The sequence below is a fragment of the Pleurodeles waltl genome, chromosome 4_1 (assembly GCF_031143425.1).
Source record: "Pleurodeles waltl isolate 20211129_DDA chromosome 4_1, aPleWal1.hap1.20221129, whole genome shotgun sequence".
Taxonomy (NCBI): Eukaryota; Metazoa; Chordata; class Amphibia; order Caudata; family Salamandridae; genus Pleurodeles; species Pleurodeles waltl.
The window spans coordinates 234,255,244-234,280,304 of NC_090442.1; the positions used below are offsets into that span (position 1 = coordinate 234,255,244).

General features: G+C 43.7%; 1 protein-coding gene across 4 annotated transcripts in view; it reads right to left on the reverse strand.

Annotated features, from left to right (window-relative positions):
- DENND5B (DENN domain containing 5B) overlaps positions 1–25,061 on the reverse strand; it is a 517,562-nt gene that overhangs the window by 428,009 nt on the left and 64,492 nt on the right. For 2 of the 4 annotated variants that reach the window (XM_069228199.1, XM_069228197.1), the window contains exon 2: positions 8,620–8,685. The exons of the other annotated variants lie outside the window; for them this stretch is intronic. In XM_069228199.1, coding sequence (XP_069084300.1) covers positions 8,620–8,685 — 66 coding nt within the window. The remainder of the gene's footprint in view (positions 1–8,619; positions 8,686–25,061) is intronic. 4 annotated transcript variants of the gene reach the window in all.

Here is a 25,061-nt window from a genome sequence, read left to right on the forward strand (position 1 = left end):
CTTCTGATCTCCACCTCTACCAGATGACGACCTAACCCAGGAGTGATGCATCTGTCACCACTGTGACATTTGGGTGGGCATGGGAGGTGGGGTCTGCTGCTAATCCAATTGTGGTTCATTAGCCACTACTTGAAGTCTTTTGCAGTTTCCATCAAAATTTAAACCATGGCCAAGAGATTCCCCTGAGGCAGCGTCCACTGGGACTTGAGGTCCCACTGTAAAGCCAGCATATTCCAGCAGGCATGCTTTACCTGCATGATGCAGGAGGCCATGAGGCTTAGCAGCCTCAGAGTCAGCCTCCGTGAAATCCAGGACAAAATGCATCACAGCCTGAATATATACTTGCTTCGCCACTCCGGTGGATAGGCATGGAATTGCACTGTGTCCAGAACGACTCAGATAAAATGGAGCATCTGGGAGGGAACCATGTGTCACTTCGGCACATTGATATTGAATCCCAGTGAATGCAGAAGGCCAGTCATAGTCCAGATGTGTGTGATGACTGCATGTCAAGGAGGTAGGGGAGGACTGGAATCCCTGACCTCCGCAGATGAGCGGAGATCACTGCCAACATTTTTGTCAACACCCAAAAGGTGCTGGTAAGGCCAAAGGGGAGCAAAGCGAACTAAAAATGCTCTTGGCTCATCGTGAACTGCAAGCAACGACTGTGGACCAGCTGGATGGTTATATGGAAATAAGCGTCCTGCAAGCTGACTGCTGCCATCTAGTCTCTGGGGTCAAGGCAGACAGGACCTGAGCTAACTTGTACATGTTCAACTTCTCTTTCTTCAGGAAGTAGTTGAGAAGGATCAGATCTAGAATAGGGACGGGGGCTCTGCCCTTCTTTGGTACCACAAAGTACTACAAATAACAACCACAACCTACTTTTGATGTTGGTGCCGGCTCAATGGCCCTTTTGGCCAAAAGGGCCTGTACTTTGCGATATAACAGAGATAGATGGTCCTCTGTCAAGCGATTTGAGGACAGTGGCACGAGTGGTAGCGTTTCTGTGAATGTGAGTTATGTACTGCCAGTGGGGCACATAGTGCTGAATCCTGTCCCCAACCAGTTCCTCATTATGTTGCAAGGGCATATTACAGACGGTTGGAGGCTGTGGCTGCCAGGGGTGGCAGGAAGTGAATGTTTGATATTGTTCAGCATTCCAACCATCCTCTGTTTTTTTGTTGCAGCGGTCGCCCTAAATGTGAAGGGTATATCCAGACATGGGCCACATGCTCACTATGCCACCGGATTCAAGCTAGCCTGGCTGATGAGGGGTGATACCCTGAAACCATTCCCAGCAGTCTTGTGTTTGGTCCAAACTGGTCCCAGGATACTTGTTTCCAGTCCAGGGAGGACCTGACCTGTCCTGGCACTTTAGACTGGACTGTTCCCATGGGGAGCAGGGTCAAGACTGATTTGCATATAGCTATGTCCAAACTAGAATGGCATGGTGGGCAAAAAAAACAATGGATTTAGGCCCAGATCTGTGACTGGGGGGTGAATGTCTGACATTGTTCAGCCTTCCTTCCATCATCTGTTCTTTTCGCAATTGTGTCCCTAAGTGGGAATGGAATGTCTAGACGGTGGTCCCCTGCTCGCTATGCCACCGGATTCAAACTAGCCTGGCTGATGAGGGGTGATACCCAGAAACTGGCCCCAGCAGTCTTGTGTTTGGTCCAGAGAGGACCTAGACAGGCAGTTCGAGCAGGACTGTTCCCATGGGGAGTAGGGTCAAAAATGATTTGCATATGGCTAGGTCCAAACTATAATGGCACGGCAAAACAATGATTGATTTAGGCCCATATATGTAACCGGGTGAATGTTTGACATTGTTCAGCATGCTCTCCATCATCTGTCCTTTTTGCAGTCAATGGTCTCTAGCCTTGGGTTGTACGAGACTTGAAGGATCAAACTAAGAACTGGAGAGTCTGTTGGGTGGGTGAAAGTGGATGTGTCTGGTAGACTACCATAGTCATGGAAATCGCAGAATGCAAAATGAGGTTGGCATGGGGCCACAGAGAGTACCAGTGACTGGGTGGTGGCCCTGCACTCACTGAATGGCTCAAACACCGAATTGGCCTTGAACAGGTGAGTGCAGTCAAAGGGCATGTCCATGAGGGATGATTGGACATCTCTGATAAGTCAGTTGACCCCAGCAAGGCATGACGACCAAGTGTCACTGACTAAGCAATCACCCTACTTAGGGAGTCGGTGTGCCCAGCCTTTAACCTATCATGAACTTTGCTGCCTCCCTGCCATTAGCCACAGCCTGGGTCAGGATGGCTTCGGCCTCCGCCGGGACCATGGGCAGCACATGAGAGAATGAGTTCCACACTGTGTGGGTGTAGTAGCCCAAGAGAAAATCCTCTTACCAGCCTCTTGGATTCTGCATCCAGCAGCGTAGTCAGGGTTAAACCTTGAAGCCTATACAACCGGGCTCTCAGGGATGGGGTGCTGTGTGAGAAAAACAAAAATCGCCAGGAGCGCAGTGGTGACACTGGACGGTGATTCTGGTTTGAAGCAACTCGGTCAAGATATTGGTGTATACTGCCACCGAGGGCAGCATCAGGTATAACACATCAGCTGCTCTCCAGTGTCTAGCAATATGTCCAGGCCAATGGCATCAGCTTATTCCTCATACCAGTTATCCTCAGCCAAGGGCTCTTAGAGGGCATCTGGGTAGCCATTTAGATCCACCCCAAGCATATTTCTCACAGGTCCTGTCAAAAAACGTAGGCATGGTCTCTGACACAGACGGTCCTAGTCAGTTCAACCCTGGAGTCGATGTTGGACGACACTGGTCCGGCTCCGTATCAGAGTCTGGAATTACAATGGTCAGACTCAGTTGAAGGTTGGGGATTCATGATCAGAGCCAGGTCGGATCCAGGAATGGATCCAAAGGGCCCCGCTGACATTAAGGGTAAGCCTGCTGGCAGTAATCCAGTCGGGACACTTTCCGAACTCACAGGCCCCAAAGGAGTTTTACAGGAGTCTGCTCAGCCAAAACTGAGGTGCATAGCCTCATAGAATTCTCTCAATTAGGAGGGGGTTGCTCTAGTAAATTCTGGAGACGCGGAATGGACTCAGATTCAGGCTTCATAGTGATAATGGGGCCTAGACTTGTGGCACTGTCCCCTCACCATGACCAATGACTTGGGCATGGAGAGGTCGAAGATCACTTAGACAGCTTGATCTTTTCCTTCGTGAGTTGAAGATTTTGACCTCTATGACAATTGATAGGAACAACTCCGAGAACAGGCCCAGGACCTGTCTCGCGATCAGGAGCTGGATTTCAGTGCAAAGCAACCAGGAGCATCAATGCTCGTTCACAGACTCCTTTGGGGTTCATTGAACGCCAGTCAGGGCAGGCCTTGGCTTCGTGGTCTGGCTCCATGCACCATGAGCAAACCAAGTGGGGATCTATCAAATACATCTGCCTGTGGCAGACTTCACTGAGTTTAAAACCCACAGGTTTCTTAGGGGACAGCCCTAAGGAACACTGAGTGTAAGTGCTCGAGAAAAGTTTAGACAAAATGTCAAAAAGCAGTCAAAAAATGGCTTGAGTAGCTCTTCTGGATCTGCATTGATGGCACAGAAAGAAAATAACTGATGTCAGCACGCTGGCGGTGGTGTCTATATAGGTACCGCACATGTCACATTGAGCGCAGATGACAATGCCAGCATGGAGTCTATCGCCACCACCTACTGGTGTGCAGAGGTACTTTAAATTTCCTGGATCTAGTCTGGGGAACATCCTGAGATAAGAATTCTGAGACTAGAAGTCTCTACCAGATACCCTTTTATCGGTTTAGCATTTTCTAGGAAATATATGAATCTTATTGGAATAAAGAAAAAATACTGCTGGCTTTGAATGGTTGTAACGTAAATACATACTTTAAACACACATGGGTGATTAAAAAAAGGTAAATATTCGAAAGAATAAAGTAGTGACAAAGAAATTTTGGCCCACCAGCCCTGTGATGAAGTTCACCCACAGTGCAGAAGAGCCAATAGCTGAAATGGTCTGACTCACTGACCTATGCTTTAAGCTGTGGTGTGCGGAAGCAAAAGGAGAATGGCAGTTAAACAGGCTAATGGATGAGGTTCAATGACACTAAGCATGTATATTTGTTTTAGAAATTGTTTTAATTACATGAGCCAAATAACACAATTAAAACTGTTTCTAAACCAGGGGAAGAGCCAAGCCGGCGACCAACATGGTTGTGCAGCATTGAAACTCCGGCAGAGGAGCGCCTTGATCCTGTCGGAAGGGTCCTTGCAATGCTGCTTCAGAATAGCTGAATGGGGTCAGCGGTGGGGCCACGGTCCACACGCCTTAAGATTTAAACATCAGTTGCAATCTGGCAACACAGCAGCCCCTTCACCCGGCCTGGGCCTCAAAGGTGCCACGGCATCAGGGGCCGCGGGTGAGCCTGAGGCTCGAGCCCGGAGGGCCGCACTGGGCGGCCTGCTGCTCCCGCTTGCTTTGCCTGTGCCATCCTGATTCCCATGGACGTGGCTATAACTACTGGGGGTTGGGGGATAGCCACACCAGCAGAGTGCCTCGGCCCCCGGAGATGCATCGGCTGTGCGCCACCTACTGTTGACAGACTAATCTTACCCAGGTGGGTTGAAGCCGTGATACGCCTGGATTGCTGCCAGCCAAGATTTGTATGGGATTGCGGGCCTGCCCTCTCCCGCTGTTGCTGGGGGATCGGTTTGGACCATGCACCCACCCGCTCTCTAGGGTGAGTGGCAGCTGAGCTGAGGGGGGCACCCACTCTGCTAGGGCTGCATCATACCGAGGGACACTGGGTCTGATAGAGGCGCTACACGCTGTAATCACCAGTGCCCTTACCTGTGCGGCTATTTTACGTTTAGCATACCGGTGCAGTGCCATAACTACCTACTAATTGAGCTTTATCGTCCACATTCTCTCCCCCTCGAACCCCCTCCACTAAGTTACTAGAGTGGCCTTTTATTATATGTGTATGCGTGGTTGTCCTTCTGCCTGTACAGTCTGCTGCATAGTTAATTATAGGCCATTTTGCGGTTCTATATTGAACATTCGTATGCATTATAGAGAAGAACCACTGTTTTCTGATATGTCAATATAGCCCAGGTTCTTAAGTGGTAGGGCTGCCTTTGTTGAGTGTGCTAGTTATATACAAGGCCACTGGAATTATATGGCAAGAAGAGGCAGGATTGACCAATTTATGTGGCAAGAAAAGGCCAAGATGAATTTACAATGTCAATAGCCCTAACTCATGCAAATGCAAGACCTATTGCCTTGCAAATGCTTGTTCACATTACATGTGTTTTTTTTGTTTTTTTTTTAAAGAGATTGGGCTTTTCCCTCCACAAAATACAAAGTTCATGTGCAGAATGTCCCCCTCAAAATCAAAAAGATAAGAAATACAAAAGAAGAAAAAGTTAAATTACTGTAAAAGTATGCCCCGTCATGTCAGTCTGATCAAAGACTGCTACACAATTACCCACACTTGCAGCAACTGATTTCTTCAGCTCAATGGTGTTAGTGGATAGTATACAAATATTCATTTCTACTTTGTGGCCTCCTTTGTTCAGCTCGGTTCCACGTAAGGTATTTAAAGAATCAGGGTGTCAAATGTAACAATACCTGTCAACCCAAATAAACTTTGTGGTCTACTCTTGCTGCTTATACCTGCTTTCTCAGGGAAAATATGCCCTTCCTCAACCCATCTTTAAACCTTAGCCAGTTCTATTACCGCTGTAAAACCTGGCTATTGAAGCTCTCTGTATACGCATCGACCAACAACGCCCTGTTTTGCCCACCGCTGCCTTTACTCAGCTGGACCTTCTTTTCTGAGAAATAGTCTCATTCGTTACTGCACTCCTTTCATCCTCCGTTCAAAGATTCAACACTTATTGGTTATTCCTACTTTACGAGTTTCTGTAATACAAGGCGGATTTTCTCCAGCCTCAAGCCCCTCCCCCCCCCCACTCCCCCAAAACTGTGGAACACTCTGACAATTAACACAAACTACTGGCAACCAAACAGATTTCAAGGTTTTTGGAATATTTGTTTTTTTTCTAGTTCCACTCCACCTGTTTTCCCTTCCTGTAGCTTATCACCAAGACTGAGATATGGATGTGTGCACTAATACTTAACATTTTATTAATTTTATTTCATTGCTACATTACCTGAAAAAGTCGACTTGAAAAAAACAAAATACATATTAGGAATAGAAACAAATTAAGACAGTTTGCATTTTTTCCTGAAATAATAAAGATGAATGAGGCACATAGGACTACCAATGAGCTCGCTAGATCTCTGCTAGGGTGCAGCTCACTGTCACTGTAGAGAAAAACATGTTTTCACCTAAACAATAAAAATTAGCTGCATGTATCAATATAAACATCCATAAAAAACTGGAAAAAAAATTGGCCTTCATCACATCCATGTCAGATCAGTGAGAACTGTGAAGTACAATTGTTTTAAAAGGATAGGTTATAAATAACATTAATTGCGACTGTAATTAGACAGCCAAAGATGCATTTACTACAAGTTTAAATCGACGGACAGAAACCACCACCACTCTATCAAAGCAGTAAGAGAAAAGTACCACACCCAGTGAAAGACAGAAAGTCCCAAGCATGCTTGGTGAACCATACTGAACACATGTGGGCATCACTGTACGAAAACAGATTTTTCTTGTGAATGAAATGTCTTTAAATGTTAACGTTCATTTTTTATTTTTTGCTTATACCCTATTTACAAGTGCTCTCAAATTGGGAGTTATTAGGAAAATGAAGCAAAAGTAACTAAAGTACACTTATCAGGACAATAATTTGGACAAGCAGGGAAGTTACAAGAACTCTGGTATTCAGACTCCAACGATGGGGATTTGATTGCTGCAACACATCCCCGCTTTTAATTTCGGTAGTTTTGTGCCAAATTCACGTTTAATGAAAGAGTTGCTACAACGCCTTGAGGAAGTCATTATTTAAAAAACTGAATTTATAAGCGCCTGCAATCAGCAGCTAATAATATCTAGTACAATCATAATCAAATTAAAATATAGGACTATCCGTTGCAATAGTTTAATACATGAACGTTTTTTAGGGTCGAGCCTGCGTTGCATGCGCTCGCGCATGCGTATCGCAGCGAGACGCTTTAGTATTTAGAAAAGGGCTCGGAGCCCTGTCAACTTCACGTCAGTGTTTTTTATTGGTTCGTGGGCTTGCCTAATAAAATCTGCTTGCTTTCATTAGTCGAAGGCACGCATACGTCATGCCTTTTCCAGTGGCTAGCCCTCCTCGAGCGCAGCGACCAAGTACAGAAAACATACAAGGCTCGCTGTTTTCCATCGGGCTCGTGGACTTCTTTTTCTCTAATTTACGAGCGTGATCTCGCTTGGCAGAAGTTTAGCGCTTTACATAGGTAATTTCACTTTTTCGGGTTATGTACATAAATGCACTTTTGCCCGATAGGTGAAAAGTCGGGTTAGGAGTTTACAACGCGATCAGCTCTAACATGAGCAAACGTGAGACCCGTTGCATTGTAAATGCTTGTTACTGCTTGTTTCTACCCAGATTTTGAGACAGTGGCATTGCGCTTTTTGTCTTTTTAGATTCCATAGCACCTTCAACACTACAGTTGACACCCATCTGGAGTCTATTTTGTTTTCATCAGCTATGAATTAGGGTCCAGACCGCTAGTCTGACTTCTTTGCCTTAATTCAAATATACTGGTATGTGACTGCCCGATTTCACCTTATACAGCTATTTTTCTAGTGCCTACCAAAAACCACCAGGCCATCTGATGTATCAAATAAACCCCTCTTCAGAAGAATGCCCAGGTACAACTTAACATGCCCAGTCTATTTCACTGGCCTCTTGGGTAGATTTAATAAATTATCCTTCATCTCTCCACTTAGTGCTTAGTACCACATTCCTGCCCTGACAAAGCACTACAATTCAGTGAGAGTCATTTTGTTGGCTGGGTGCAGGAGGCTTACACGTCAGTGTCGGAACCGGCGACTGAAGCTTACATACAACCTTGAATTAGGTGCATCTTGCCAATGGGCTATTTTACTGGTTTTGAAATATCAATTTCCAGCACTTTTGCCTTATAATATGCATCTCTGAATGCAATAATTTTAGTCGAATGACTATGTACGTTACATAACAAAAACGAGTTGGTTATTCCAGAAGTATGGCAGATTTCATAATGTTCACCATTTCTCCTCTAATTGTAATTTTGGCCTTTAAAATCTATTATTCAATCTGTAAACGAAGTTCTTGCATTTTGTTGGGACAAATAAGTTTTACCCAGAAATGTGCCCACCGAAGTACATTAAACAAAACAGTGAAATCAGCAATGTATTGGTTCTCTCAGGTTGCTGTCACATTTCGGTTTTCAGAGCTGAAATTTTAAGACCAAATGTATCATTTTAGAATTGCACACATATGCCAAGTGGTTATCAGGAAAAGAAGGTTTTTTGTGATTGGATTAAACCTAAGTTCAAGTGAAAGGTAGTGAGAAGGAAATCATTTTGTGAGCCTTAATTATTTTAAGAAACAAATTATGGATAGTGCAGAGGACCAGAATTTCTAACCAACTTCCTATTTTACCTGAGGTTTTGCCTGCAGTATCTTGGCTCGTGCCATGCCGGTCGGCTTCTAACCATTGGTATAAAACTACATGGAGCAACAGAAACAAAAAAGGTATGCATGAACAAACAAAAATACACAACGAAAATCCCAATTCAACAGAAAGGACACAAAGTGGAAACCAGCAGCATTACAGTCATTAGTGGAATACGAGATGTTTTATTAGTGAAAAATGTGACGACATTCTGAAGCACTTCAACAAATAAAATAGCACCAACATTAAAGTAAGACAGTGGCTCATATTCATTGCATCACATGAAAATAATGTTCGATGAATCATCTTCATTATGGGTAACTAAAATCCATGTTGGGCAAGGTTAAAAATAAAGGTTAATAACAGAACTGCTGAGGCTAAGAGAACAAAAACAAACCTTGTGGATGCACTACAAAAACAATACAAAGATAATTCGTGACGTTGGCAAGTACACACTTTAAAATTACCAGCCACGTATTTCCGTGGGAGCAATTTTAATAATACAATGATTCCATCTCCATAAGCCATGTAGGGAAAGATAGAAGTATCCAACTTATTTTCATGTATTCCCACGTTGCAGCTTTCTGTTATGCCTACAGCTCAATCATCTCTTCTTTTCCGTTGCTCTTGCTCACTGCTGAAAACTTTCCAGACTATTTGCAGGTGGGATGGATGCACAACAATGTGTGACTGCAATAGTAATACTAGAGTACGTGCAGTCTTACCACAAGAAAGAACCTAACTTCACAACCTTCCACTGAGAACCTAGAACTCAAACTCCTACCTCACCCTGCCACAAAATATCTTTCTAAACAACTTCAATGCCTTTCTGAAATACAACATGAAAACCAACGCTCCACTAAAAACACACAACTGCAACCTGAACCCAGTAACATCCATTACGCTAAAGACCTCACGGACAACAATTCCACCCACACACAAAAAAATTGGAAGCAAAACAGAACCCCCATGACCTCACACTCATGAAGTCGCTCCACGTAAAACGTGGACAATTCGTTATAGCAGCCCAACCCATACACTATTTCAACACCATCAACGAAGCTAACTGAAGCAGACTATTATTCAAGATAGCCAAGCACTGCATTAACATCCTGCCCCACAGTACATAGACAAGCTCACTACTCTTGAAGAATAATTGTCAGGTCTGCAGGATAGCACCATTGTCGCCAGACCTTATCTTCCCTAAATACAAGATATCGTCCAGCTCTTTGATCACTGACCAATACCAACTCTAAGGAGACATACGACTCGGTCAAAAGTCATTTCTACATTAAGTCAAGGATGAATAATAAAAAATATAGAAATTGGAGCAAAGGACTGTAGTCTGAATTGACATCCTTTTCCACTATATGCCCATAACACCAACATCATAAGAGTATACTTTGATGTCCACAATCTAGCACACACATTCCAATCTTTGATAAAAACGTAGGATACAAAGACTGTCATTAGCCCACTTGTTAGAGGTCTTTTGCCGAAATTATGACAATCTCATGTACTGCCAGCGCACTTCTCAGATGACACATCTCGCCTGAAGCTGATAGAACTTAGTCACAGAGGAAGACCAATCAACTGGTACCGCAGTGGGTGTTTGCCCTTCACAGGGAACACTGTTTTCACGCATCTGCTGATAAAGGCACCTTTTGTTGTCAACAAGGTATGCAATGTGTTCCTTCTCCCTAAGAAACTCTAGAATGCAAGTTTCTTTGCCTGTCATGCTCTCCGGGTATGACGCATAAAATTAGGCAGACGGGTGTTTATTTTAATGACATTTTAGCAATGCTGGAAATGTTCATTTTATTCTTGTGACTTCTAACGAGTCTTCTGGCTTTTTTAATGATATTCTGTGTGGTTGTTTTAGATATACTGAGAAACAGGTTATTTCTGTAGTAATAAATACTTTTAACATAAAAGCATTTCATTCTTCTTAGTACAATGTTTGTGGTGATACAAATAAAGATACTTGGTTGCTTTCAATATGCCCGATCCAGTCACAGGATTGTTAGTAACCCAAAAGCAATACATCAATATTAATTCCACATTGATTAGTGTTTTGCGAGGTAACAATGCCTTTTCTTTCACAGTCAGCACTGGAGTATTGAACAAGTTCACTTGTGTCACCCGTGGGTGCAAATGCATCCCTGGTAGAGTTATGCCAAAGTCGTAACTTAAGCAATTCTTTAACAAAAACTATTATACCACTATCAATCAAGGTCAGCATCACATACAATGCCTCATGAACAGACAAAAGCCCCAATGTGAAATTTTCAGTGTAGCAGGAATATCCTGTCATCTAAGTAGCCATCTGTTATATGTACAACTTTGTTCCACTATCTTTCTGCTTCATTTTAGAGGTCATTTAGGTTATCTCTGATCAAAAATACCATCAAATAAATATACAAGTCAAAACCTGTATTTTCTTAGCCCCATTTCAGAGACATCGACATATACATACAGTCAATCAATGCTTCTTGAATTTACCATCCATTTACAACATACCCTATGTGTAAGGAAATGCCTCCTTGGCATGGTTGCCCCCTGACTTTTTGCCTTTGCTGATGCTATGTTTACAATTGAAAGTGTGCTGAGGCCTGCTAACCAGGCCCCAGCACCAGTGTTCTTTCCCTAACCTGTACTTTTGTATCCACAATTGGCAGACCCTGGCATCCATATAAGTCCCTTGTAACTGGTACTTCTAGTACCAAGGGCCCTGATGCCAAGGAAGGTCTCTAAGGGCTGCAGCATGTCTTATGCCACCCTGGAGACCTCTCACTCAGCACAGACACACTGCTTGCCAGCTTGTGTGTGCTAGTGAGGACAAAACGAGTAAGTCGACATGGCACTCCCCTCAGGGTGCCATGCCAGCCTCTCACTGCCTATGCAGTATAGGTAAGACACCCCTCTAGCAGGCCTTACAGCCCTAAGGCAGGGTGCACTATACCATAGGTGAGGGTACCAGTGCATGAGCATGGTACCCCTACAGTGTCTAAACAAAACCTTAGACATTGTAAGTGCAGGGTAGCCATAAGAGTATATGGTCTGGGAGTCTGTCAAACACGAACTCCACAGCACCATAATGGCTACACTGAAAACTGGGAAGTTTGGTATCAAACTTCTCAGCACAATAAATGCACACTGATGCCAGTGTACATTTTATTGCAAAATACACCCCAGAGGGCACCTTAGAGGTGCCCCCTGAAACTTAACCGACTATCTGTGTAGGCTGACTAGTTCCAGCAGCCTGCCACACTAGAGACATGTTGCTGGCCCCATGGGGAGAGTGCCTTTGTCACTCTGAGGCCAGTAACAAAGCCTGCACTGGGTGGAGATGCTAACACCTCCCCCAGGTAGGAGCTGTAACACCTGGCGGTGAGCCTCAAAGGCTCACCCCTTTGTCACAGCACCGCAGGACACTCCAGCTAGTGGAGTTGCCCGCCCCCTCCGGCCCGGCCCCCACTTTTGGCGGCAAGGCCGGAGAAAATAATGAGAATAACAAGGAGGAGTCACTGGCCAGTCAGGACAGCCCCTAAGGTGTCCTGAGCTGAGGTGACTCTGACTTTTAGAAATCCTCCATCTTGCAGATGGAGGATTCCCCCAATAGGGTTAGGATTGTGACCCCCTCCCCTTGGGAGGAGACACAAAGAGGGTGTACCCACCCTCAGGGCTAGTAGCCATTGGCTACTAACCCCCCAGACATAAACACGCCCTTAAATTTAGTATTTAAGGGCTACCCTGAACCCTAGAAAATTAGATTCCTGCGACAACAAGAAGAAGGACTGCCCAGCTGAAAACCCCTGCAGAGGAAGACCAGAAGACAACAACTGCCTTGGCTCCAGAAACTCACCGGCCTGTCTCCTGCCTTCCAAAGAACTCTGCTCCAGCGACGCCTTCCAAAGGGACCAGCGACCTCTGAATCCTCTGAGGACTGCCCTGCTTCGACGAAGACAAGAAACTCCCGAGGACAGCGGACCTGCTCCAAAAAGACTGCAACTTTGTTTCAAGAAGCAGCTTTAAAGAACCCTGCAACTCCCCGCAAGAAGCGTGAGACTTGCAACACTGCACCCGGCGACCCCGACTCGGCTGGTGGAGAACCAACACCTCAGGGAGGACCCCCGGACTACTCTCCGACTGTGAGTACCAAAACCTGTCCCCCCTGAGCCCCCACAGCGCCGCCTGCAGAGGGAATCCCGAGGCTTCCCCTGACCGCGACTCTCTGAAACCTAAGTCCCGACGCCTGGAAAAGACCCTGCACCCGCAGCCCCCAGGACCTGAAGGACCGGACTTTCACTGGAGAAGTGACCCCCAGGAGTCCCTCTCCCTTGCCCAAGTGGAGGTTGCCCCGAGGAAGCCCCCCCTTGCCTGCCTGCAGCGCTGAAGAGATCCGTTGATCTCTCATAGACTAACATTGCAAACCCGACGCTTGTTTCTACACTGCACCCGGCCGCCCCCGCGCTGCTGAGGGTGAAATTTCTGTGTGGGCTTGTGTCCCCCCCGGTGCCCTACAAAACCCCCCTGGTCTGCCCTCCGAAGACGCGGGTACTTACCTGCAAGCAGACCGGAACCGGGGCACCCCCTTCTCTCCATTCTAGCCTATGCGTTTTGGGCACCACTTTGAACTCCAACTTATTTTCATGTATTCCCACGTTGCAGCTTTCTGTTATGCCTACAGCTCAATCATCTCTTCTTTTCCGTTGCTCTTGCTCACTGCTGAAAACTTTCCAGACTATTTGCAGGTGGGATGGATGCACAACAATGTGTGACTGCAATAGTAATACTAGAGTACGTGCAGTCTTACCACAAGAAAGAACATAACTTCACAACCTTCCACTGAGAACCTAGAACTCAAACTCCTACCTCACCCTGCCACAAAATATCTTTCTAAACAACTTCAATGCCTTTCTGAAATACAACATGAAAACCAACGCTCCACTAAAAACACACAACTGCAACCTGAACCCAGTAACATCCATTACGCTAAAGACCTCACGGACAACAATTCCACCCACACACAAAAAAATTGGAAGCAAAACAGAACCCCCATGACCTCACACTCATGAAGTCGCTCCACGTAAAACGTGGACAATTCGTTATAGCAGCCCAACCCATACACTATTTCAACACCATCAACGAAGCTAACTGAAGCAGACTATTATTCAAGATAGCCAAGCACTGCATTAACATCCTGCCCCACAGTACATAGACAAGCTCACTACTCTTGAAGAATAATTGTCAGGTCTGCAGGATAGCACCATTGTCGCCAGACCTTATCTTCCCTAAATACAAGATATCGTCCAGCTCTTTGATCACTGACCAATACCAACTCTAAGGAGACATACGACTCGGTCAAAAGTCATTTCTACATTAAGTCAAGGATGAATAATAAAAAATATAGAAATTGGAGCAAAGGACTGTAGTCTGAATTGACATCCTTTTCCACTATATGCCCATAACACCAACATCATAAGAGTATACTTTGATGTCCACAATCTAGCACACACATTCCAATCTTTGATAAAAACGTAGGATACAAAGACTGTCATTAGCCCACTTGTTAGAGGTCTTTTGCCGAAATTATGACAATCTCATGTACTGCCAGCGCACTTCTCAGATGACACATCTCGCCTGAAGCTGATAGAACTTAGTCACAGAGGAAGACCAATCAACTGGTACCGCAGTGGGTGTTTGCCCTTCACAGGGAACACTGTTTTCACGCATCTGCTGATAAAGGCACCTTTTGTTGTCAACAAGGTATGCAATGTGTTCCTTCTCCCTAAGAAACTCTAGAATGCAAGTTTCTTTGCCGGTCATGCTCTCCGGGTATGACGCATAAAATTAGGCAGACGGGTGTTTATTTTAATGACATTTTAGCAATGCTGGAAATGTTCATTTTATTCTTGTGACTTCTAACGAGTCTTCTGGCTTTTTTAATGATATTCTGTGTGGTTGTTTTAGATATACTGAGAAACAGGTTATTTCTGGAGTAATAAATACTTTTAACATAAAAGCATTTCATTCTTCTTAGTACAATGTTTGTGGTGATACAAATAAAGATACTTGGTTGCTTTCAATATGCCCGATCCAGTCACAGGATTGTTAGTAACCCAAAAGCAATACATCAATATTAATTCCACATTGATTAGTGTTTTGCGAGGTTACAATGCCTTTTCTTTCACAGTCAGCACTGGAGTATTGAACAAGTTCACTTGTGTCACCCGTGGGTGCAAATGCATCCCTGGTAGAGTTATGCCAAAGTCGTAACTTAAGCAATTCTTTAACAAAAACTATTATACCACTATCAATCAAGGTCAGCATCACATACAATGCCTCATGAACAGACAAAAGCCCCAATGTGAAATTTTCAGTGTAGCAGGAATATCCTGTCATCTAAGTAGCCATCTGTTATATGTACAACTTTGTTCCACTATCTTTCTGCTTCATTTTAGAGGTCATTTAGGTTATCTCTGATCAAAAATACCATCAAATAAATATACAAGTCAAAACCTGTATTTTCTTAGCCCCATTTCAGAGACATCGACATATACATACAGTCAATCAATGCTTCTTGAATTTACCATCCATTTACAACATACCCTATGTGATCATTCACAGCTTGAAAAAACACACAAATATTACTACATATTTAATAAACATTTAAACATTGTAGAACAGATAATTTTATTTTTTGTAAAGTGTGAAAATATGCAGGCCTTATCTACTATAAAAATACAAAGATGCTTCAAATACCTAAAACGAACAGCGTGCAAAGCTCAACAAAAACAATCACCAAAATCTTGCCCCCCACCAGTGCAAAAGTTTAATAATCTATCTTTCCTGTTAGCCCCCATAATACTCTTTAACTGTAACATATTTAATCTTTTAAGAAGATGTAATCGTCAAACTTCATGGTCCAAATTCCATTTCAAGTACGGTTTCGGACAATTTACCCTACAAGAAAAATGGATCATTTTATATTTGCCCTTCTCATATCGATCTTCATTTTGAGAAAGGCAGAAGCATTTAAGAAAAGATTTAAACTCTAATGCAGACATGGAAGCAAAGACATCTAATTGTAGCTTGAACAATTTTAAAGTAACAAAAGAATTCATTGGAAAGATACTGATGGCTACATCTCTCCACAGTAGTTTCCCTAGGGAGCTCTCCTCATCTGAGGATATCAAGCAAAGCCACCAGCGAAGGACTGCTACCAGACCCAGCAGGTAAGTACTGGTTAAAACCAGTTCTAGACAGATCGCTTACATTGCTGCTGAAGTATTTAGGTTTTGTAGTTTGGATAAGCTGGTTTACTCAATGGTATCCATAAAGAAAAGACCATCTATCTACACCCACTGTCTCCAAAGCATAGAAAATGCTAGGGGGAAATGTTCAAACGAAACAGCAGAAATAAAGAGGAAAATGCCTTCAATCATAGGCATTACAGAACAATCTCAGACCATTTACTTAACTCAAGCTTTTAGAAACTAATGGCCTGATTCAGAGTTTGGCTGATGGGTTACTCTGTCACAGAAGCGATGGATATCCTGTCCACCGTATCACGATTGGCATAGGATATATTAAGATCATAACAGGGCGGACAGGATTGTAACAGAGTAACCCCGTCTGAAACTCTAAAACAGGCCCTAAGTTGGATACATAATTCTTTTTATTTAGGTTGGAGCTAAATATTTTTCTTAAGTATACAGAAGTTTTAATCACTTCTAAATAGTCATTACCCAAGTATTATGAGATTTTCAATTTTATCAGTTGGTGTTTCCTCTTTAAATTTTCGAATTTTGCTTTCGTGATTATTGGTTATCAAGAAATCGTCTTCAGAATAAACCTTAAGGCATTTCAGCTTTTTTGTAGGCCTTTGGAGGATAAGTCAAAAAATACAATAACATCCACATACAGAAGGCGGGACAGTTCTTCACTGTCTACCTTATGGACATCTTCCCTAATTGATGGGACACACAGGCATATCTAACACATGTAAAAACAAAAATAAGGGGGCCAAGCAAGTTGCCATTGTTGGTTATTATGGTGAATGAAAGGTCCCAATTTCCCCCCCTCCGAAATTACCTGGGAAAGGTGGAGGTGTGAAGGGCCACAATTAAATGCAACAATGATGGCGCAATCCCCACGGTGTTTGTTTATTCTATAGTGTGAGCTTGTCGACGCAGTTGAAAGCAGTGGAAGAAAAAAAAAAAAAACACAGCGCACACAAACTGTCACCTTGTCCATGCATATTTGCCTGTAATAGCTCGAACTATCGAGATAGTGACTAGCGTAGTGTAATTATCACTAAAACCTGCTTATTCAATTGGCGGAATTTCGTTATCTGACAAATATACAAAATACAAATAAATGCTAGTGAAATATTATAAAACAAAGAAAAATGTGTTCATGATATTCTGTACTCGTGTATCTTTAAACATGAAAATCCAGGATTCAAATTCACACAGTCTACATAACTTTACCTTCTCAAAAGTAATATAGGCGAGACTTCACATTTTCTGTTAACAACTATTTAGGTCTGCATCTTAAGAAATGATTTGGTAACAGCTAAGGTTGTCTCAAAGCACACCCGAGGGTTAATGATTTCCCTTAACTTAGTACAAGCTTTCATAGAGCTGATAGAATATGCTAAAAATTTCACACCTAACTCGTTCCAGCACGGTACTCATCTATTCTAAAAACAAGTGAAGCATTTAATAAAATCAATTTTTAGTGCTCGAGCAGCAGTAGTTCTGCATAACCCTCTCTGTTCCATCACAATTATGGAAATTATACAACTACCATTACATTGGCAATAAGGGGTTCCATTATCAGGCAACAATTTGGTTCACCACAGTCACAAGTATTGAGTTTCTGTATATATACAAAAATATTTCGTCATTAACCCATTCGTCGCCACGGACGTAATGGTTACGTCCATGGCTGCGCCCGTGTGGCGCCATGGACGTAACCATTACGTACTGGGACCGGCCCTCGGGGGAAGCGCTAGCGCTCCCCCTGAGGGCCACCCCCCAGGCCAGGGCTGAAAGGGGAATCCTCTCCCCTTCCACCCCCGCCCCCCATGACATCATGAAAGGGTGAAAGACACGCTGGAAGGTGGTGAGTTTTTCACCTCCGTGCTGGGGGGGGGGGGGGGGGGGGGGGGTGTGCCTCTGAAAGAAACCATGAAGATGCCAGGGATTTTGTTTTTTCTTTCTTTTGTTTTGTTTTTTTGTGTTGGGGGGGTGCCCTCTTGGGCAAGGGTCGCCCCCAAGGGCCAAAAAGCACTATTGGGCAGTTCTGCCCCCCCCTTGGGGGCTGATCGGCCTATTTCTTTTTTTTTTTTTTTTAAGGCCCATCTGCCCCCAAAGGGGGCAGAATCCCCTTAGCGCCAGGGATCATGTGTGTGCTTTGTGTGGGGGGAGGGCTTGGCCCCTTGGGCAAGGGTCACCCCCAAAGGGGGGCAATATATTCTATGGCATTTCTGCCCCCCTTGGGGGCAGATTGGCCTATTTTTTTAGGCCCATCTTCCCCCAAGCAGAGAACACTAGACACGAGGGAAAATTTAAAAAATGGTTAGTGGTCTGTCAACTGGCGAAGTATTTGCTTTTATGATAACAGTTTTTCTGCTTTTTGTTCTAGTTCAAAGCTTTTGCTGACTTTGCTGTGGCTTGTTGCAGTTTTGGCAGAAGTTGTCCTGCGGTTGGCGTAGTTGCATGTTTTAGGTAAGTAAATAAATGTACTCCAAGTGAGTATTGTTGCCATGCATGAATGACATGTTTGTAGGTGGTTTACTGAATGCAGGATTGTGTGTGAAATTGTCGTTAAATTTATGCACAAGGATTAGTGTGTTGTCTTATGTCTAATTTGCTTTTTTTTCACTTTTTAGTGGGATATCATTGGTGATTGTTGTGGCTGTGCAGAGTTGTTGCAGGTGAGTCAAGCTTTTTTCAGGCAAGTGATAAGTATAGTTTTTGAGTTTATAACTCTTAGTGATAAAGCTACACTTTGTTACTTATCTTACACAGTGCTGGTTGTTGGTGGTGTATTTGTCCAGTTAATTTTTGTAGAAAGGATCATGGCTAGCCGTAGGATGACCGCTCAGCAGGTTGTTAGTGTGCTTTTTGAGTCATCTTCGGACCATGAATATGAGACTGACTCTGCATCTGAGGCAGAGGAGGAAGTGCAAGATTCTGGAAAGTGAATTTTCTGTCAGAGAGGAATCATCTGATGATGAAGCCACTCTCAGTGCGGATGAAGGCCTGTTTTAGAGGAGGACACTGATGTGCCGATGGTGCAGGAGCCAGCAGCTGAAATGCTTCCCATTGGAAGACCTGACACGTGGGTTGCACCAAACATGGAGCAGCCACAGTTGCCTGCGTTTTCTGGTTTTCCAGGGTGCCGAGTTAATACGGAAAACATTTTGCCCCGTCGACTATTTTGAGTTGTTTATGGGCAATATATTTTTGGAAGAGATTGTTGAGAAGACTAATTTGTATCCAGAGCAGTTTTTGAGGGACAACGCTGCCAGACTTAGGCCACACTCTAGAGCTAGCCGGTGGATTCCCACAAATCTGGAAGAGTTTAAAAAGTTCTTGGGTTTAACTTTTTTGATGGGGCTGATAAGGAAGCCATCGCTGTCTTCATATTGGTCTACTAGTCCCTTGATGGCAACTGCTATATTTCCTGCCATCACGAGTCGTAACCGGTATGAGCTTCTACTTCGGATGTTGCATTTTGTAGATAATGCCTTAGCCTTGCCACGAGATCATCCTGATTCTGACCGTCTTTTTAAGATTAGACCTGTCCTTGATCATTTGGTAGATCGGTTTTCAGAGATCTATGTTCCAGGCAATTAAATATCTGTAGATGAGTCTTTGGTCCTGATCAAGGGTCGTTTGGTTTTTAGGCAGTACATTCCTAGCAAGAGGGCACGGAATGGAATTAAATTGTATATGCTGTCTGAAAGTAGTACAGGATAGGTTTATAATTTCCAGGTCTACACTGGTAGGGATTCCAATATTGACCCCGTTGGTTGTCCACCCACTTTTGGAGTTAGTGAGAAAATTCTGTGGGAACTTGGTAGACGACTGTTTAACAAAGGTCACCATTTATATGTAGGTAACTTCTACACTGGAGTTCAGTTGTTCAAGGAGTTGTTCAGAGTGGACACTGTTGCTTGTGGCACAATCCGCTCTAATCGGAAAGGCTATCCAAGCGAGCTTGTCTGTAAAAAACTTAAGGGACAGTGCAGTGCCTTGCGGAATGATGAGATGCTAGCTCTGAAATTTGTAGACAAGGTGGATGTATACATGCTAAGTACCATCCATGATGAGAGTACTTCATCTGTGGCTGTTTGGGGTCAGGTTGACGAAGTGCACAAACCTGTGTGCATCTTAGACTACAATAAGCACATGGGTGGTGTTGATAGAGTAGATCAGAGGTTGGAACTTTACACTGCTGCTCGTTAGTCTTATGTTTGCTATAAGAAATTAGCGGTTCACTTGTTCCACTTGGCAACTTTAAATGCTTTTGTTGTGTTCAAGGATAGTTCTCCAGAGTCAAGGATGACATTTGTGAAATTTCAGGAGTCTATCATAGCTAGCCTTGTTGTGCTGGAACAGGCAAGAGTTCCTAGAGAAGCAGTGGTGGAGGATGTGGCTAGATTGAAAGATCGTCACTTTGCTGAGCACATTCCTCCCACGGCCAGAAAAAAAAAAAAACTTTCCTGCTAAGAGATGTAGAGTCTGTGCTCGAAGAGGTATCAGGAAGGAGACTAGGATGTACTGCCCTGATTGTCCTTCAAAGCCTGGGCTGTGTGTGGGTGGCTGTTTCAGGAGCTACCACAAACAGAAGAATTATTGGGAAATTCCATGAGCATAAACTGCTGTTTTAGATTTTTATATGTTCAGTTTCACGGTTGGCATTAGTCATGTATTCAGTTAGAGCTTTTGTGTTTGTAGTTTTGTACTTATTTATGATTAGTGGTTTCTTTGTTTAAAAAAAAAATTAAAACAAATTAAAAAGATGGTATGTGTAGGGTGGCGCTTGGCTGGCGGTGTGCGTGGGGTGGCGCTTGGCGGTGTGCGTGGGGCGGCGCTTGGCGGTGTGCGTGGGGCGGCGCTTGGCGGTGTGCGTGGGGCGGTGCCAGTCAAACACCAGTCCACACACATCAGTGTGTGTGATTGATGTATCAGGCATGTGGGCATATGAAAGTGAAGGGCCCTTGAGTGGCGCTGTCTGTCGATGAGTGTTGTAATGTGCTGGGCCCGTGGCTGGCGGCGCGAATGCTCTTGTGCATGTCATGTATGAAAGGTGTGTGAATGGACTGTAAAGCGGTTGGTGCCTTGCTGTGGCTTTACAGCTCACGGGCTGTGAGTCATTGGTTCAGTTTTTTGGCCTTTCCGTTATTAACAGTGCATTTCACTTTTATGAAATCTCGTTAATGAAATTTGATCTGCTGAACCATCACTCACCCTCGTGCCAAATCCAACCAGTATGTGTGGTTAAAAATCACAAAACCTGCTCCGCTGTGATCAGGCGTCGCAGCACCCTTGTGACACGCTAGGTGTCTCAGGTGGGACCCAGATGATGAAGCATGCCACCAACTTGATTGGTGGGTGAGGGGTCTTTTTCACATAACCTAAGTGCGCTTCTGTTCACAATTTTAGTGTTTGGCACATCACAGACTTATGTGGACACATCAAAATGATATATTACAAAACTACCTGTGTTTGGGGGGGGGGGGGGGGGGGGGCACCTATGTTTTTGGTCCTGGGTACGGCCTTCATCTAGGGAAACCTACCAAACCCAGACATTTTTTTAAACTAGACACCCCAAGGAGTCCAGGGAGGTGTAGCTTGTGTGGATCCCCCAACATTTCTTACCCAGACTCCTCTGCAAACCTCAAAATGTGCTTTAAAAGGCATATTGTCCTGACTTTTCTTTGTACTATCACCGCTCCAGCACAAAATTCCTACTCCCCAACGTTCCCCTCAGTCTCCCAAGTAAAATGACACCTCACTTGTGTGGGTCCCCAAAGCAGAGTCAGCCTAAAGATGTATAAAAGAAATATATGTGCTTATCAACTCGCTGTGCTATCCCCTCAATCTCTACAAGTTTTGGGCCTTTTTCTGTTGCAGGCACCTGGCCCACCCACACAAGTGAGGTATCCTTTTTAATCGGGAGACTTGAGGGAACGCTGGGTGAAAGGAAATTTGTGGCTCCTCTCAGATTCCAGAACTTTCTGTCACCGAAATGACAGGAAAAAGTTTTTTTGGGGCCAAATTTTGAGGTTTGCAAAGGATTCTGGGTAACAAAACCTGGTCAGAGCCCCACAAGTCACCCCATCTTGGATTCCCCTAGGTGTCTAGTTTTCAAAAATGCGCAGGTTTGCTAGGTTTCCCCAGGTGCCGGCTGACCTAGAGGCCAAAATCCACAGCTAGGCACTTTGCAAAAAAAACAGCTCTGTTTTCTTTCTGAAAATGTGATGTGTCCACGTCGTGTTTTGGGGCATATCCTGTCGCAGGCGCTAGGCCTACCCATGCAAGTGAGGTACCATTTTTATCGGGAGACTTGGGGGAAACACAGAAGAGCAAAACAAGTGTTATTGTCCCTTGTCTTTCTCTACATTTTTTCCCTTCTAAATGTAAGACAGTGTGTAAAAAAGGCGTCTATTTGAGAAATGCCCTGTAATTCACATGCTAGTATGGGGACCCCAGAATTCAGAGATGTGCAAATAACCACTGCTTCTCAACACCTTATCTTGTGGCCTTTTTGGAAATATAAAGGTATTCTTGATACCTATTTTTCACTTTTTATATTTCAGCAAATGAATTGCTGTATACCCGGTATAGAATGAAAACCCACTGCAAGGTGTAACTCATTTATTGGCTCTGGGTACCTAGGGTTCTTGATTAACCTACAAGCCCTATATATCCCCGCAACCAGAAGAGTCCAGCTGACGTAACGGTATATTGCTTTTTAAAAATCTGATATCGCCGGAAAAAGTTACAGAGTAAAACGTGGAGAAAAATGGCAGTTTTTTTATTTCACCTCAATTTCAATATTTTTTTATTTCAGCTGTTGTTTTCTGTAGGAAACCTTTCTAGGATCTACACAAATGACCCCTTGCTGAATTCAGAATTTTGTCTACTTTTCAGAAATAATTAGCTTTCTGGGATCCAGCATTGGTTTCACAACCATTTCTGTTACTAACTGGAAGGAGGCTGAAAGCGCAAAAAAATTTAAAAATGGGGTATGTCCCAGTAAAATGCCAAAATTGTGCTGAAAAATTGGGTTTTCTGATTCAAGTGTGCTTGTTCTTGAAAACTGGGAAGATGGTGATTTTAGCACCGCAAACCCTTTGTTGATGCCATTTTCAGAGGAAAAACCACAAGCCTTCTTCTGCAACCCTTTTTTCCAATTTTTTGGAAAAAAACGAAATTTTCACTGTATTTTGGCTAATTTCTTGGTCTCCTTCAAGGGAACCCACAAAGTCTGGGTACCTCTAGAATCCCTAGGATGTTGGGGGAAAAAAAGGACGCAAATTTGGCGTGGGTAGCTCATGTGGACAAAAAGTTATGAGGGCCTAAGCGCAAACTGCCCCAATTAGCCAAAAAAAGGCTTGGCACCTGAGGGGGGGGAAAGGCCTGGCAGCGAAGGGGTTAAAATGATTTTTAGACTACATAAAGGGCTTTTTTCTGGGGAGTATGTGCAGTTGCAGGACGATCTGAACGTGAAACCGACCAAGTCAATTCTGACCTTGATTAAGAAAGAGTATCTGCTATGCGCCTGCAGTGTAATTTTAGAAGCTCTTTCCAGCACTGTCAGTTTCTTAAAATAGCTTTACTTACAAAGAAGACAACACGTCAGTAGTGAAATTGTACTGTTTAGAAACCGATCTGGCTCAGTGAAGCTACTAACTTACCTTTTTCAAACTGCTCAAATTAGAAAGAAAATATAGAGAAATTTCCTAATGCTAATCAGAACAGAATTATTGGGATGCTATGCTTTGCCATGTGTATGCTATTTTGGTTACTTAAGCTCCAATTAGGCAGGTTGTAATTTGCTGTAAATTAGTTATATCACTAAAGAATAACACTGCATCCATGAATCTTGTACAGGTAGGAATTATGTCACGTTGCATAATTTAGTTTTGCCATTACGCAGAGAATTACGACGAGGCTATGCAAAGTTCTCCCCACAGCCTGCCAACTAAGCAAGCTCAACTACCAAGCCAGAACAATCAGTTTAGATATTCCAGTTTATAAGTACCACAACAAAACTATGCTAAAAATTCTATACTAATATTTCATCCCAAAAAAAGAGTCCAGAATCTACTAATGGGTCATTTGGACGGTCATCTGTCTCCCAGGTTACAGGGTTGCATTATTTGGATACCTTCGTTCATCAAAACGCTGAACAAGCAACAACATCAACATTTTGTAACGTTTCCCTTTTTTCTAAGCACTACAAATTCCATGCAAGATTTCTTTCAGAAATTAGATTTTGTACCATAATAACGCTTAAAATAAAGAAGGCACGATACTTTAGAGGAGATTGCATCATTCAGTTTTAAATTGCAAAACAGTCATAAATTGCCTCCCACCATCTTGCTAACGATATGATACCTTTTCCATAACATTATTCGTTTCAAAATAATCGTTAGCCGATTCTTTACTTTGTACATCGTGAAAACAGGATTACAGAAAATGTTGACCATTAAAATTGGGCTTAGGAGGATCCTGAGCTACAACACCAGGAGGAAGATTCTGGATTTTGGGCAGCTACTACACTTTCCTTGAGGTCCTCACCGTGAATCTGGCACCACTAAGGGGATGGGGCATCTAATGCAGCTCGAATGGTGTGACTTGGCTTACCTGCCCAATGACCGTAGCAGTGATTTAAGTCAGACAGCACCGTCGAGACAGTTTGGCAGCCAGTGCCTACTTCATCTCTGAAGTGTGCAGAGCTTTCTTAGGTCTCGTCATGGCTGCCTAAAAGCATACAAATAAAGGACGAAACGCCAGTTTGACTCTCCTTGCCAGTGTTCATGTCAGATCTTTGACAAATCAGAAGAGACCTATGATACCCATCTGCCCTCCCTTAAATGGACATGAGTGGCTTATAACAAGGGTGATGACCTTCTGACTTCTACAATAGGGGTTGGCAACAAGGCCGGTCACACTTACTTATCTAGATGCAAAAGTTTCCATCTCACCATAAACATCAGGGTTCCAATTGTTACTAGTCCCTTCGCTGTCACAGAAAGGAGTTTGAACATCACGGATGTAGCCTAGCGCACACACAAGGTAAGAGCACACTAGATAAAGATGCCTCAAAAGCAAAGCACAGGACGTTTTGTAGGTTAGTGACATAGAAGTGCTTCCCGGGGCTGATACACTGCCTAAAACTG